Source organism: Passer domesticus, chromosome 17, assembly GCF_036417665.1.
Source record: "Passer domesticus isolate bPasDom1 chromosome 17, bPasDom1.hap1, whole genome shotgun sequence".
NCBI classification, from domain to species: Eukaryota; Metazoa; Chordata; class Aves; order Passeriformes; family Passeridae; genus Passer; species Passer domesticus.
The window spans coordinates 9,365,270-9,381,565 of NC_087490.1; the positions used below are offsets into that span (position 1 = coordinate 9,365,270).

At 58.2% G+C, this 16,296-nt stretch overlaps 1 protein-coding gene and 1 long non-coding RNA gene across 3 annotated transcripts in view; one reads left to right on the plus strand and one right to left on the minus strand.

Annotated features, from left to right (window-relative positions):
• Positions 1-6,376, minus strand: part of SEZ6L (seizure related 6 homolog like) — a 38,496-nt gene extending 32,120 nt beyond the window's left edge. Inside the window, exon 1 of one of the 2 annotated variants that reach the window (XM_064392138.1) lies at positions 5,873-6,376. In XM_064392138.1, coding sequence (XP_064248208.1) covers positions 5,873-5,942 — 70 coding nt within the window. In that variant the 5' untranslated portion in view covers positions 5,943-6,376. The remainder of the gene's footprint in view (positions 1-5,872) is intronic. The other variant, XM_064392137.1, reaches the window with a different exon arrangement.
• Positions 6,377-10,473: 4,097 nt separating this feature from the next.
• On the plus strand, positions 10,474-13,313 carry LOC135282910 (uncharacterized). Its single transcript, XR_010348888.1, has 3 exons — positions 10,474-10,663; positions 10,991-11,127; positions 12,988-13,313. It is a non-coding gene; the product is annotated as an uncharacterized LOC135282910 (long non-coding RNA).
• The last annotated feature ends 2,983 nt before the right edge of the window (positions 13,314-16,296 follow it).

Sequence of the window (16,296 nt, forward strand, 5' to 3'; positions counted from 1 at the left end):
CCATGGGCTCCTGGGGCCAGGAAAAGGGAGGAAGGTCTGGGCAAATCCGTGCTTGCCCCTGCTGGAGGCAGAGCTGGGAATTCAGGCAGAGCCTCCTCGCTGTGCAGCAGGAGAGCTCCAGGCTCAGCCGTGCTTGGGGCTGGTCAGCTGCTGCTCTGGCCTCTTCCCAGAGAAAGGAAAAGGAGGAAAAAGGAATAAAAGGGATGTCTGAGTCGGGGCTGTGCCCTGGGAGCCGGCCAGCTGCAGCTGCACCACTGGTGGGAGCTCCAGCAAGCAAAAAGATGGAACAGAGGGGAAATCAGCTCCTCAGCACGCTGGGAACACCATCCCCTGACTGGGGACATCATCCCCTGACTGGGGACAGCCCTGAGCCACCACAGCACTGCAGCCAAGGGTCCCCATCCCAGGGCTGGATCCAGGTGCCCCTGCTGGCTCCCCAGGAGCAGGAGCCTGGCTGGATCCCTGCTTGGGAGCTCAGTGCAGCTGAGCAGTGTGACACTCGCTCCCAGCAGTGACACCCAGCAATGACACCAGGGCAGGAATGGTGGCGTCCCCCCAGTGCCAGAGGAACGCTCCCCACAGACACAGCCTCCACTTTTACAGCTCCTGGCAGATCCTCCCTGACATCCCCTGGGTTTTGGGAGGTCCTGGGGTGTCCCAGGTCACATGCACTGATTGTGGCTGCTCAAGAATCCCCCAGCCTCAGGGACTGGGGTGCAGATCCAAGGCAGAGATAACCAACACTTGCACTTGGTTCTGAGCCAGTGCCAGGGCTCTGCTGGACACCCACAGCACATCCCTCTCTGGGATGGAAGATGAGCCTCCCCTGCTCCCAGCTTTGCCCTTCACTCCCAGACTTCTGTTGGCTCCTCCAGCAACCCAGCTCCATGGTTGTCCTCTGATTTTGGAAATCCTTATGGATGAAATCCTTACAGATGAAATCCAGGATGTAACAGAGCTGAGCAGCAGAGGTTCATTTGTTTTCCATCTTCCCAGCAGCGCAGCTGACCCTGTGGAGGTGCTGGGTTGACACTGGATGGATGCTGGGTGCCCACCAAAGTGACATTCCTCCATGAACTTCCCACCCTGAGTCCTTCCCACAGTTCTCCATGGACTTCTCCAGCGTGGGTCCTTTCCACAGGGTCAGTCCTTCAGGAATAGGATACTCCAGCCTGGATCCCTTCCACGGGCTCACGAGTCCTGCCAGCAAACCTGCTCCAGTGTTGGTTCCTCTCTGCATGGCCACACAAATCCTGCCAGGATCCTGCTCCAGCACGGGCTCCTCCAGGCCTGCAGGAGGATCTCAGCTTCCCTGTGGATCCTCACGGGCTGCAGGGACACAGCTGCCTCAGCCTGGGCTGCACCACGGGCACCTCCTCCTCCTCCTCCTTCAGTGACCTTGGTGTCTGCAGGGCTGCTCCTCTTGCAGCTTCACTCCTCTCTCTGGCTGCCTTTTCCATTGTGCAGGTATTTTTATCCGTGGGTAGAGCAGGATGTGGATAGAGCAGGATGTGGATAGAGAGGGGCCGGCCCCGTGGGACAGAGCGAGAACATCCTTAACAACTTGTCGGTTAACAAGCTGTGAAAGGAGACAGACAGGCAGGAGCTGGCAGCCTGTCCCCTGCAATGAAGGACACCTTCCCTGCCTGAGCACCTCGGCAGGAAGGGCTCCTGCTGCAGAGCCCTTCTCCTTCCCTTCCTGCTGCAGGCTGAGCTCCCTGCCACTGCATCAGGGCTGCAGCTGAGGCACCTGCACCAGGCAGATCTGCGCCCTGCATCCCATCAATCCAGCACCACTCACTCGTGCAGCAGCAGGAAAAGCCATCTCGTGGAGCAGCTCCTTTTGGGAAGGGCTCTGGAAAGCCGTGGAGCACAGCTCTGAGCAGCAGCTGAAGGGCAGCAGCCTGAGCCAGAGTGATGCCAAAGCTTCTCTCACCCCACGAGCCTCCCTCACTCTGCCTTTGGCCCCTGGTTTGGGGTGCACCAGCTGGGGGTGGCAGGTCCCCTTCCCCACTGCCAGGGGCTGGCTCCAGCTGCACCCCGAGGTTTCTGCTGGCTTTGGCCCCACGTTCTGCCCTGCCAGAAGGGGCCTGGCAGGTGCTGCCCTTGGTCCCCAGGGTGGCTCATCCTGGTGCTCATCCTGCCCTGGCAAGGGCAGAGGGCTGGGTGCTGTTGGGGTGTCCCCTTGCCCCTCCTGTGGCAGGGACCAGAGCAGGGACAGGCACGTCCCCACCTCGCAGAGCCTGGGCGAGTCAAGTGGTGAAAGACACACAACTCTCAGCACCACATCCAGCAATTTCATACCCCTGACAAGAGTGTAAATCCATCCTGATGGACTGGAAAATTGGAAAGCCGGTGCTCATGCCGTGTTTCCTACAGACATCTCCGAGCTCCTGAAAGATGCACTCGGTGGCAGCCCCGGTTCCAGCCGTGTCGCTCACGTCATGCTAATTAAAATAGAGCCTGTGTTTTGTAACAGGATTTCCTTGGAGCCTATTTTACTGCTCAGTAACCACTTTCAAATATTTGAGAAATAAAATCGCATCAAGTAAATAACTTTCGGATTGCTCACAGAAGGTTACTCTGGTTTCATTTTTTTTGTTCCCAAAGCCCACTGGAAGCAGCTGTGCTCATCGCAGTGACAGAGGATGGAAAATACACAGATTTCTGAGGCTGCTTGTAGTCTACATCAAAAGCTGTGTGTTATTTAATCAGACAAAGCCTATTTCATTAAAAAAACAACTGTCTGTACAAAATGGGATAACAAAGCACCCCGGCACTCGGCACTGACCTGGAATACCCAGGGAACATCCCTGCCTGCTAGCAGGATGGGCCACGCTCACACCAGCCCGTTTGGATGCCCACGTTGCCTTTCCAGAAATGCCCTGGCACTCCTCTGCCTCATCCATCACTTATTACCCATTAACTTCCGATCCCAGCACCACCTGACTTCCAAGGGATGGATCACACACTTCCCTTTTTCCACGGTTTGCTATTCCAAGATCTCTGCTGCCGTTCTGGATGCCAAGGGAGCACATTCAGCTGACTCGGCGCAGCCTGGCTCCTCAGCCCTAAATCCTGCTCCCAGATTCCTCAGTGAAGGAGAAGTTAAAAATGTACAGAAGGAAATGTCTGTGACACTGTGACATCCACAAAACTGCGCTTGAAATGGCATCTTTGTATATTCATAACGGCAAAAAATACCAGAGAAGCAGAGGGCTGAGAGCGACTAATTTCATTTCCTCCTGATCCAGGCTCTCCTCGTCTTTTCTGCCAAGGAGGAGAGAAGGAAGAGGAGCCATTTGCCATGGCCTTTGATAGCTCTCCATCAGACAATCCCCACTGCTGTTATCTGTGCTGGCAGCCAGGCTCGGTGCTGTTATCTCGTTGCTCGGGGTGCTGCCGCGAGAGCTCACCGCGCACTTGTTGCAGCCCTCGCCGAGTTCAGGCTCTGTTTTCCTTCCTGCCGGACACACCTGATCCTCTGGAAACACCCCCCGTGGTGCCGTGCTCGCCACAGAGCCAGGGGCATCTCTGTCCTTGCTGCTGGGCTGTGACAGCCACCCCAGGAGTGCCTCGAAGAAGAGAAGGGAGGGTGCAGACTTTGGGGGTGCAGAGTAGCCCGAAGTTCAGCACCCCCAGCTGCATTTCTGCTCCCAGCACTGCAGCCTCAGGCAGGGTTTGCTGCTCTCATCACAGCCTGTATTGGACATCCCAAATGTATTTAGAAGCCCTGGATCTCCCAGGGGTTCAGCTGTTCATCCCCAGTGCCCGCATGGGCAGCACGGGCAGCGCTGCCCTGTCTGCACTCAGCTGCCCACAAACCCCCCCTGTCTGCCCACTGCACCATTCCAGGGTACAAATAGATGCCCCTGTTGGTGCCTACGTTCCCGGGATGCTGCTGCTCCAGCACAGGCTGCCCGGAGCCTCCTGGCACGGGTCCCTGTGCAGGGACGTGCCTCTGCTGCCTGCTCTGCGCCGGTGGGTGGGTGTGAGCGGATGCTGGGAGCAGAGGAGAGGCTTTCACACCTCCTCTCTGGTGATCTAAATGGCTTCACCGGTGCACAGCACCCAAAGCCACCAGCCAAGCACCCGATGGGTGCGAGTCATGTGAAAATGGTTTTTTTCCTTGGACGCGTGAACAGAAAGAGCAGCAGATGGAGCAGAGCAATCTCTCTCTGCGGGGTCTGATCCTGCTCCTCCCCAGCTGGAGAACAGCAGGATTCGCTGCTCTGGGCCCTTGGCTGTGTCCCCCTGCACACAGATGGACAAGACTCCCCCCAGGCACGGGCAGAGCTGCCATGTCGCCACGGGCTCCAGGCTGCGTAGGCAGGAGTTGGGATTTTGCTGCAATAATTCACCAAACCTTGTAAAGGGTCAACAATTTATCAGCTCCCTCTCTCTGCCAAGGAAAGAGGAGTTCAGCACACTGTGTTCTTCCACCATGAGATTTATGGCAGATTGTGCCAAATCCTGTTCCCGGGAGCTGGACTGCCTGCTGATGCTCCCAGTGGGACTGGGGCAGCCCTCCTGCCTCAGCACACGAGGCCGTGAGGGAGCTGAGAGCCCTCACTGGGCCTGTGCTTGCTGGCTTTGCTTCCCAGCTCCGCCGGGAGCCCGGGATGGTTGCTGCTCTCACACAGAGCCCCGGCAGCCCGGAGCAGAGCGTTTGTGTAACACCCTAGAGGAACGTGCCTCTCTGCGTGTCCCCTGGCTGGAACAGGATGCCAGAACTGGCAGGGACTTTGCATCTGATTCCTCCACACGTACACAGAGCACAAACCCGTGCAGGTGAGGGAGAAATGCCACCCTCTGCATCCACTGCTGTTTTGCTGCCCAGAAAGGAAGGATTCTGTAATACAGTCCCTGTCTGGAGAGCCAGGATGCAGACGGAAAAGTCAAAGTCATTTAACGCAATGTGAGCACGAGAGCAGGGGCTGGAGCACCGCGCAGCTCTCCTGACACCAGGAGCTGGCTGTGTCTGCTACAAACACCCTGCCAGCCCCGGAGGGCAGCCTCAGGCCCCAGCACACTGCAGCGCCGGCACACACTGGCCTCTCCTTCTCCCACCGAACAATCCACACTGGGAACCCCACCCAGAGCACACCCGAGCCCGGCCGCCTCCTCCTGGCATCCCTGAGTGCCAAGGGACTGGGCACAGGCGCCGCTCCAGTCTTCCCCAAGCCCCACGCGAGTTTGCGGTGACTTTGCCAAGTCACCCGCGGGCGCATCCCGGAGCCCGTTCGTGGGGCTGGCATCGCGGCAGTGGGAGAGGGAGCGGGTCTGCGTGGGGACGGGGGGCACGTGGGACGAACAGACAGCCCCTGAATAAACACTCACCCCCCACGGACACCCCCTGACCGAGACAGTGGGGCGGGAACACCGGTGGGGACATGGAAGTGGGGGCTGGAGGGGCACCGCGGGCTGGGGGCACACGGGGGGCTGGGGACACACGGGGCTGCTCTCCCTGCGGGAGGGAGGGTCCGGCAGGGTTCCCGGGAGGCCGCGGCCCCGCTGGCGCTCGGTTCCCGGCGAGGACGCGGCTCCCGGGGCGCTCCGGGCGGCGGGAGCTGTCCGCCCCGCGGTGCTGAGCTCCGCGCTCCGCCGGGCCCCGCTCCCGCCGCCGCTCCCGGCGCCGCTGCGCTTCCCCGCAATGCCAGAAGTTTCATCCCGGCCCGGGGAGCGGCAGAAGCGGGGGGTCCCCCATCGGGAATGGCACGGCCGCTTCCAGCAGCCCTTCCCGCTCCCGCCGCCCCCTCCCCGGTCCCGGCTGCATCCCCCCGCGCCGGGCGGTGCCCCCTCCCCGCAGCCGGGAGCCGGCGGGCCCCGGGGAGCCCCGGGGAGCCCCGCAGCCGCGCTCCTCCCCGCTTACCTGGGCGTGGGGCCGCGGGGGTGCCCAGCAGCAGCAGGGCGAGCAGGCAGAGCCCGCGGGGCCCCGGCATCCTGCGGCGGGCGCGGCGGAGCTGGGCTGGGCGAGCCGAGCCGAGCCGATGCGATCCGAGCCGATGCGAGCCGAGCCGCTCCGCGCCGAGCGGGGCCGGGCCGGGCGGGGGCGGGCGCTGCCGGCGGAGCGGAGCGGAGCGGAGCGGAGCGGGGGCGCGGCGGAGGGCGGACCGGAGCGGAGCGGAGAGCGCGGGGAGCGCGGAGCGGCGCGGAGCGAGCGGCGGGGGAGGGCGCCGGCGGCCGCTCCGGCCCCCGCGCAGCGCCGAGCGCTCCGGCCCCGCCCGCAGCTCCCCCCGCTCGCCCCGGCCCCACCGAGCGGCCCCGGCGGGGCTCCCGCAGCAGCTCCCGGCACACGGCTGCCCGCGGCTTCCTCCGTCCTGCTCGGCTCCTTCCCGCTCCGGGTGCCCCCCCAGCCTGGGCAGTGCTCCCACTGCGGGCCCACATCAGCCTGGCTCTTGTCCCATCTCGCTGCCTCTTGTCCCCAAGCCCCCTATAGCATCTGAAGCCCCCTCAGCGCTCCAAGCCCTTCTCACTCCCTCCTCAAGGCAGATGTACCCTCCTTCCCTCTCCTCCAGCCCCCCAAAGCAGGCTGTGAATAGGGCAGGGGTGCTGTGGGGAGGCTCCCATGGCTCCCTTGGGATCAGGGGTGCCCCAGGGCTTCTGGTCCTGCTGCTGCAGGGAGCTGCAGCTGTGATCTGCCTGACCTCAGTGGGGTGGGGGCACTGAGCACACAGAAGCCCCCAGTTTGTGGGTGCTGCTTAGGGCACCCCGTAGTGCTGGGCTGGCCATGGGTGAGCACTGGGGTACCCTCAGTCCTGTGGCAAAAGAAGCAGCACACAGGCAGTCCCTGCTCAGGACCCGGCCCCAGAGCTCCTCATGTTCCTTGCCTGCAGGGGAAGCGTGGCCTGGATAGCTCCCAGGACCCCCCTGCCCATCCCACCAGCCCAGGGCTCCCAGCAGGCCCCTCTGAGCCCGCAGCGCACACGGTGTAATCACACTGACTTTGAGAAGAACAGAAACAGAGGCTTGGTTCTCCTGAAATCCCAGATCCTGCCCTGAAATGTTTACTGTGAATCACGTCCCTGTGAGAGCGCCTGGTCCTCTGCCTGTCAGCTCAAATAGCCAGAGCGATGTCACGAGTGCACAACACCGGTGTCAAACAGCCACGAGACACAGCCCAGCCTCTTCCCTAAAGAGCCAGTTTGTTTGCTGCCATCTGAGAAGTCCCCGCTACCTTTGCGGGAGCAATTACACTGATCCCGTTACCTCAGCAACAACCATCGCGCTCTGGTGTCACCACCAGTGCCACCAGGCAGAACGCACCGAGGCAAGGAGCTGTCCAAGCACGGGCACTGATCCTGCTGCGTTTTCTGTGCTGAGCTCCCTCCTGCCCCGGGGGTGCTGGGGAGAAGCCGGCAGGTCATTTGCATTCCCGGTGTCACTCCCAGCCGCTGCCAGCTGGGAGCAGTTGGGCAGCAGGCTCGAGAAGAACAAAATAAGAAAGGGAGAGAAAGCAGCGAGAGGTGCAGCGTGTTATTTAACGCTGTTACTCTCATACCCAACCGGGACTCGCCTGCTCAGAGGTTTAATTTGGTCGAACAAAGCTTGTGGCACAGCGAGCCCAGGCTGCACTGCTCCCCCTCGGCTCCAGCCTCGCTTCCCTCCCGACCTGCCGGTGCTAAAGATAAGAGTTGTCTCTCATTTAGCAGTTCTCCTTGAGTGATTTTTATTGTGCTCATCTGCATTGTAGTAAACTCCTAAGATAGCCAGATAATAACAGCAGTGCCATGGAAACAGGCAGGAAAAGAGACCAAATATTGTATTTGTGATGCAGAAATGCCCACGAAGTGGCAAAAGTTGTTAGTGATGGAGAGGGAATGGTGAAACCCAAGCTTCAGCTGCTCAGCCGGGCTTAGGGGGTGCAGGTGAGCCCAGCCTGCACCCCACGGGCATCACATCACTGACTCCAGGGCACCACAGCTGGGGAAGGGACATGCTGCTGGGAATTGTGCTGCCTGGGCTCCTCCTGTCCCTCCACAGCTTTGCTGGGGGCTCAGGTGAGCTGGGAGGCAGGAATGTGTGCAGGGATACGGGCTGGGATGAACCACGGGATGCACCGTGGGATGCACTCCCCAGAGCTGCTGTGATTTGAATCATTTCCCTCCCGCAGCCGGCGCCTAATGGGCTGTGAAATCTCACCCGGAGAAACAGCGGGGTGGGTGTGGAGCCTCGGTGCTCCCGGGATCTCCGTGCTCCTACTGATTCCCGAAAAACCAGGGCCCTTCTGCCTGCAGCTGGGACCTGCCACCCTGACACCCCTGCAGCTGGAGCAGCTCCTGCAGCCCTGGAACACCTTCCACCCTGACACTCCTGCAGCTGGAGCAGCTCCTGCAGCCCTGGAACACCTTTCACCCTGAAATCCCTGCAGCTGGAGCAGCTCCTGCAGCCCTGGCACGGCTGGGCACGGCTGCCTGCACAGCCCAGCTCCACAGCAGCATCAGCACCAACAGGAGTGGGCAAAAAGTGGCCTCTTGAGCTCCTTCAGCAGCTCTCAGGGCCATGTCTGTGTGGTCAGAAACCTGAGGTATTCCATGAAATAAGACAAACATCTCCCGAGGCCACTTTATGGGCATTGCTCTAATTAGCACCGTGTTCATCGGCCATTACCTCAGACCTTTGATTAACAGTGGAGAAAATCAATAACTGCTCTAAAAACTCAGATAAGTTTCACAGCTAATTTTAATTTCACATTTTAATCTTGTATTAATGTCAATCTTAATTACCATAATTAAGTCAGATGTGACTTAGCAAGAGCAGCTTGGAGATAAGATGTTAAAGGCAGACGGTGCCTTTCTGGTGTTGCTCGCTGGGGTTTGGGAAGGGGCTGATGACAGGGAGCAGGGAGGTCCCACAGGAGGACAGGCCACCCACTTTCCTGTCCTTCCCAATGTCCCCAGCCTTGCCAGCTCCCTGCCTGGGGTCTGTCCCCTGGAGCCACTCAGATTTGCTTTGCCTTTTAGCAAAGAGTTCCTTTCATTTTGGGTGCCCCCAGCCCCTCACCGGGGAGCACAGCGAGGTGACAGCCCCACGGTGCCAGCCATGCCCGCACTCCCTTTGTCACGGCAGCTGAGATCCACGGGACCCGGGCTGCCCAGAAAATCAATCTCTCATTTATTCTGGCGCCGCTGCCGCAGCCGCCGCTGCCGCCGCGCTCGCTCTGCAGTTGTGCCCATCGATCCATCGACCGCTCCCCGGGGCTGCCGGGGGCTCCGAGCAGCCTGTGGAACCCCGGGCACATCCAGCCTGTGGGATCCTGCAGCGTGTGCCCGTCAGCAGGGTGGGACAGACCCCACGGGCAGCTCCTGTCCCCCCGCACTGCTGCAGCCCCAGGGGGAGATGGGGACACAGGTGCTTTGGGGACAGAGCCCAGCAGGACAGACCCCACTCCCCTGACTCTGTGTGAGCCATCCCAAACACTCTGGGGGTTATTTTGGGGATGCAGCTCCCGTGAGGGCTTGCACGGGGTGCCAGGCTGCTGCCCCTCCTGCCCCCTGCTCACACAGGGGAGCAGCCTCCTCCCTGCAGCTCCCTTGGGAAGCTTTCACCCCTCCTCCACAGCACCCAGGGGGCTTCAATGGCACAAGGAAGCGGAAAAATAACCTCAGCTTTGGACTTGGAAGCAGAGGTGCCCCGTAGTGCAGCTGAAAGGCGGCTCTGAGGAGCCGTGCCCAGGCTGGGGGCACTGCTGCTGAGTGGCAATATTGTCCCAGGGCAGAAAAGGCCTTTGTCCCTCCGAGATGGCAGAGCCACTCCAGCCTTTGGCTTTGGGAACGGGGCTGATTCCCTGCTCTGCCTTCCAAACACGGCGCTGAATGGGGGGTTTGAGCTGGAGGCCAGGCTGGCATCCAGCCCCTCTGAGCCAGTGCCAGCGGGCACAGCTGGGGGCCCGCTCAGGAGGGAAGTCCTTGTTCCTTGTCAACAGAAGAAGACTTTGCACAGCTTGAAAATAGGCTCCCTGTTGCCCACGGGGGTTTGGAGGGGGCTGAGGGAAGCAAACCCGCTGAGGGGAAGGCAGGCAGCAGAGCAGCATCCCTGTGGAACTGGAGGGAAGGGACAGCCTGCCCAGGGTGCTGTGTGCCCAGGGGCACCTCTGCACCCCTCCGTGTCCCTGTGTGGGCCACCCCAGCATGGCTCCACAGTCCTTTTTCCCTCCATGGAGCAAAAGCTCTCCTTGTGCCCCAGGGCTGAAGGCTGGGAGCACCCACCTGAGCCCGTGGCTCCTCAATTCCCCAGCAGAAATCAGGACATTGTTTTATGCTCCATGCATAATTCATCATTCAGTGCTTAATTAACTAAAGCTCCTCATGGCAATGCCTGGAGAGGCTCCCTCCAGCTCCAGGCACTTCCAGCCACTCCAGTCCATGGCTGCCAGGCTCCTTCCCAAGGCAATGGTGCTGCTCTGGTTGCTGTATCCATATTTCACTGCTGGGCTGTGATGTCCCAAAAGTTTTCAAGACTTTTCTGCTGTGATTTTCAGTTCTTTGCTCCAGCAGGGTTTGTATCAGTCACAGAGCAGCCAGGGCTCCATGGTTCCCCCATCCTGACCATCCCCACAAATCCTGGAGAAATCTGCCTTCTACAAATTTGCCTTTCAGATGGAAAATACCTGCTCTGGGGAGGCTTTCCTACCTTGTCCTCCATTCTCTGCATCCATTCCCCAGTCAGTATTCCTGCCAGGACTGCTGGTGTTTACTCATTGCATCCCATATAAATTGCAAGAGAGATTACACTGATACATAAAACAGCATTTGTAAATCCAGGAGTGCACAGAACTGTTGTCCTCTCTTGCAATTCCTCCTTGAGGAATAACAAGAAGTTTTTATGAAGTGAGGCAGAGTGCAGCATGATTTTACTGCCATCCCACTGCCTCTGGAGAGAGGGATTTCTTTGCCTCTGCATTACTCCACACTCTCTGTAATCCATTAATTGTGTTCAGGAAAATGCTCTGGCTTTCTCCCTCACACCAGTGCCTCCCCGTGCATTTCAGAGTCCCCTGATCCAGGCAGGAGGGCTCAGCACCAGTGCTCAGCACCCTGAGCCAGGCAGGAATGCCCAGCAGGGCTGGAGGTGTCTGCAGGACAGGATGAGCTGGATGCAGACCTTGGCCCTCAGCTCCAACCACAGGTAAATATTTTTCATTTGTCTGGCTCAAATGATTTCCCCATGGGAACCATAAAAGCATTCTGTGAGGAACTGATGCAATCAGCATTCCTCAGTGATGCTGATTGGGAATAATCCCCGAGTTGTTGGAGCCACTGGAGAGAGGGGGTGAGCACCAATGGGTGGGAGGGAAAGGAACAGGAAATAAGGGAAAAGAAGGAAATCACAGATTCCAGTCGGCACCAGTAACCATGGCACTGTGAAAGGCAGGCTTTGTCCAACAGCTGATTGTGATCTTTGAGGGGATGATGCATTGGAGGGAGGGAGGGATCCGATGGCTGCCGTGGGCTGCTGTGATGGATTGGATGTGGCAGCAGGCACATTCTCCTGGAATCAGTGTGATGCAGTATCAGCACAGCGCTGCCTAAGTGGGAATGAACTGGCTCATTGACAGATCCGGGGAGCAGACAGACGAGGAGAATCATCCTCACAAGGAGGAATTAGTAACGAGCCCGCTCAGACCTGGTTTGCTCTGTCAGGCTCCCAGGGCCTGCAGGCCAGCACCAAATCCCTGGAGGGGCTGCACAGGCTGGGATCAGTGGTTACCTGAGTGAGGACCTGCAGCCACACAGCACAGCCCTGAGCACAGCACAGAGTCAGTTATTCTGCCAAAGCAGTGCAGCCACTCGCTTCAAATCATCCTGTGCCACGAAATGTGGGTTGGAGGGTCCCAGGGACTGGAGGATCCCTCTGCAGTGCCTGAAGCAGATGGCATCGCTCAGGTCCCAGAAAGCCCCTGCAGCTGGAGCAGGGAGCGGTGCTTTGCTCCCCCCCAGCTCTGCAGAGGCAGTGGCAGCCCCCAGAGCCCCTGCTGATGGTGTCTGTGGCAGGGCCACACCTGCACCTCCCCTGCCTTGGCACCACCCAGGGACCAGAATCATGAACTGGGTGGCACAAGGAGCAGGACAGTGGCACTAACTGTGGCTGTGCCTCACAGGGGAGGTGACAGCCCCCTCCCAGCCCACCCCTGCGTCCTCCCTGGTGCCCCAAGCTTGGCTTTCTCTGCAGAGGCTGCTTGCACTCTTTGTGGGAGGGGGGGGGGAAAGGGATTTGTACTAAAGCTCTTTGCATGAAAAAATAAAATCCATACTGTGCTGCTTTGCTCTGCCCCGGCTCCCAAGCTGTGATGTTTCATTGATTAGCTTGTAAGAGCTTGGAGCAGAGCCCGTGCTTTGCTGGGAGCATTTCCGCAGCTCCCGCAGGTGGAAAGCCATTAACCGCCTCCAGCCTGTCCCTCCGCCTCCCGGGAGACTTTGGGTGGAGGCTTTGGGCTTGTTTAAAGAGGAAAAGCCCTAAAACACAGCCCCCACACCATGACTGGGGTCCTCATGCTCTACCCTGGGCTGGGGATTTTTGGGGGGTCCCCACGCCGAGTGTCACCCCTGGGGCAGAGCCACTGCCCATCCTGCAGCTCTGTGAGCTCCCAGGGATGATAACTCCCAGAGATCCCAACAAAAGAACAACATTTCACTTGTGCAGGGCTGTGAAGGAGCTCGCTGGAACTTCCTGCTGCTGTGTGTGTGTGTCAGCGTGATGAGAGGCCGGCAGTAACCCCGGCTCTCCCTGGGTGCTGCTGCATAAATTCCTCTCTGCACAGCCTTGCCCTGGCTCCCAGCCCCTGCCCCGGGGTTTGTGGGGGTGGCAGGGCTAACGTGGCTCCTGACGCTCCATCCAGGCATTTCCTGGAGGGGCTCGTCCCTGGGTGTCCCCTGAGCTCCAGGCCATGGCTCTACCCGGGGGTTGCTCTATTTTGGAAGGGTGGGCAGAGACCCCAGCACGGTGCCAAGGTGTCATTTTCATTTTTTATGAAAAATCTTTCACCAGGGTTTTTTCTCCTGAGAAGCTGAGAGGCTTCAGAGGGAAAGAAAAACAATAATTATCTGCTGCTGCTGTGGAATGCAACAGGTGCATCTTTGATGGGTCCGTGTAAGTTGTTTCTACTTAAAGACCAACCATGGTCCAGCTGTGTGGGCTCTCTGAGAGTCACGGGTTTTTCTTATCATTCCATTCCATTCCATTCCATTCCATTCCATTCCATTCCATTCCATTCCATTCCATTCCATTCCATTCCATTCCACCTTTCTGTCTGTGTCATTTTCTCTATTCTTTTAGTATAGCATTTTTAATATAATATAATATCATAAAATAATAAATCAGCCTTCTGAAACACGGAGTCAAGGCTCTCATCTCTTCCATCGTCCTGGGGACCCTCGAACACAACCACACCAAAGGATCTGCAGGGATCCGGGCAGGACTCGGAGAGGTGGGAGGGAGGCTGGGGAGGAGGAGGAGGAGGAAGCAGCAGCATGTGGGGCTCTGGCAGAGCTGCAGCGTGTGCGTGCATGCGGTGGGAGATGCAGCACAAGCTGCAATTAGGGATTTTGGGAATGCACTGCAGGAGCACCGACCTCGCTGCTCAGGGCTGTGGCTGCTGCTGCCCATCCCTCTGCAGGGGCTGTGGTGAGCGTGCAGCACTCCTTTGGTGGGAGAACCCACGGATTCCTGAGGCTGCAGCACGTTAAGAGCAGTGCCTGTGCCCTCAGGAAGGTCCTGCCTCTCCATGGCACGGGACACGGAGCTGCCACCCGTCCTCTGCCCACCTGTCCCAGCTGGCACAGACTGAGGCAGCACCCTGTCACCGTCATATTTTCTGGAAAAATCCCCTTGCCCAGGATTCTTCTCCTGGGAAGCCTCAGAGAAAAAGGAAAACAATTTTATCTCACTTGCTTCTCCTGTGTTTTGCTGCTTTAGGGTGTGGTTGGAGATTGTTTATCCAACATGTGAATTGTTTTTACTTATTGGCCAATGACGGCCAAGCTGTGACTCTGAGGAGAGAGTCATGAGTTTTTCATCAGTATTTTTAGCCTTCTGTCTGTATCCTTCCTGTATTCTTTAGTACCGTTTAGTATGGTTTTAGTAGAATAGAATAGAATAGAATAGAATAGAATAGAATAGAATAGAATAGAATAGAATAGAATAGATTAGCCTTCTAAGGACATGAAGTCAGGTTCATAATTTCCTCGCCTTTGTCAGGGGTTCTCAAAAAATACAAGAGCATCCCAGGATGGTTCTGAGCACTTTTCCCATCCCATCCCATCCCATCCCATCCCATCCCATCCCATCCCATCCCACCCAATTCCAGCCCTGTGGAGACATTTCCAGCTGCAGATGATGCGTGTGTGAGGCACCGAGTTGCTGTGTGTGTCAGCTGAGTGACACAGCGTGTCCTGGGGCAGCTCAGCTCTCTGTGACCCCCGGGAGATGCCCCTGTCCCCCTCCTGTCACCCGGAGGTGGCACCAGAGCTCAGATCTGCTCAGGCTGTGGCTCAGGCGGGGCTGGGAGAGTGGGAAGGAGGCTGCAGGTTAAAGGAGGTCACTGTACTGCAGTCAGCACTGCTGAGATCCCTGAGCAGCCACGGGGTTAATGGAATAAACCAGGGAAATTTGTAAATCTCTCCCCAGCACCCAGGAGATCAGTTTTTGTTTTGTGTTTGGCAACGGAAGCAAATCCTGCTCCACTCTCCCTGACCTGGCCATTGGGGTGACAGAGTGAGGATTGGTTTTGATTCCAAGGAGGGTTTTATTGGTTTATTTACTGGTTTTTGATTCCCAGCACCTGGGAAAACTCCTTGGGAAAGGTGCTGCACCAGCCCCAAGTCCCCAAACTCTTGGTGGCCCTGAGGCCAGCATGTGCCAGGGCTGGAGGGACAAGGGACACAGAGCCCAGCTGAGGGCAGGGAGGGCACAACATCGTGGGGGATTTAATAGGGAAGAAGCCTCCTGACAGCCCACGTGTAGGTCTAATAATTTACTATAACTGCTTTTATGGCAGAGCATAAAAATCTAAAACAAGGCTGGGAATTGTCAGAGAATCCCACACGGAGCAGAATTTTTGCATAATCAGAAATTCTGGAGCCACAGTTTTTAGACTCCAGTGCCTTCCTCTGGAAGCTGAGGTGCTCACAGTCCTGGTGATGGGGGATGACAGGATGTGGTCCTGTCCCACCTCAGTGATTTTGGGAGCCAGAGATCCCTTCTCTGCTCTGACTCTGGAGAGCAGCTCCCAGCCCTGCACCCTCCTGACCCTCTCCTGCTGTCCCAGCCTCTCTGCAGGGCCCAGCATCCCAGGGAATGCACTGAGGGGTTTTGTTTCCTGGGTCCCAGCTCTCCAGCCCCCTCCACGTGGCACAGGTCTGTCCCTGGAGGGTGGCATTAAGGTCTGTCCCTGGAGGGTGGCATTAAGCACCGAGGTAATTCTGCCTCCAGTGCTAACCCCGAGCCGTTATCACAATTACTCCCAGGGCCGCTGGATGATACTTGGTAATTACGTGGCTCTTTCATCTGGGATCTCAGAGCACTTACTGATCAATTAATTACACTTTCAGCAGGCTTTGGCCCCGGTGCCAGCTGCAGATCAATAATCCCTCTCCTGAGAGAGGCTGGCTCAGAGTGACACGGCCCTGCCAGCCCAGGGCTCACCCTGCAGGATGGTGGCCAGGCTCTGGGGTGCCCAGGGAAGGTGCAGGATGAGGGTATGGAAAGCTCATGGGTGAGAATCACAGAATTTTGGCTGGATAAAACCTCTGAGATCTTTGAGCCCCAGCCTCAACCAAGCTCAGGAGGGTCCTGAGCACTGCCAGCTCTTCCCCACCCTCCACAGGCTTTGTTCCCCTGCTGTTGGAGACAGATGGGAGAAGGGAAGTGCCAGCAGCTCCTCCTGGTCCTCACAGCCCCAGGACAAGCTGTTGACTTGTTGGACACAGCACCATTGGGAGGAGTCCTGGCAGGAGCCACAGGAGCACAGGTGATAAATCTCCTCCCAGAGGGGAGCCTGGCTGCACCCACGGCTGGATTTATGAGTATAAATAAGATGGAAAGCAGGAATTGCCCTCAGGGCATGCAGGGGTGGAAAATGCTCAGTCTCCTGCCAAAAACTCTTCAGGGTTTTTCATTGGTTACTGCAGGAGGAGAAAACTCACAGGGCTGGGGAGGTGCTGGAGGAGGGAAGGACCAGCAGGAGGCTTTGGTGGAGACTGGGAGGGCAGAAAGCTGCCAAAAGCTGCAGGTCCATGGCAGCCCATCCCTCCTGGCAGCAGGGGAAGGATGGGGTCAGGTGAGGACGTGGCAGGGTTG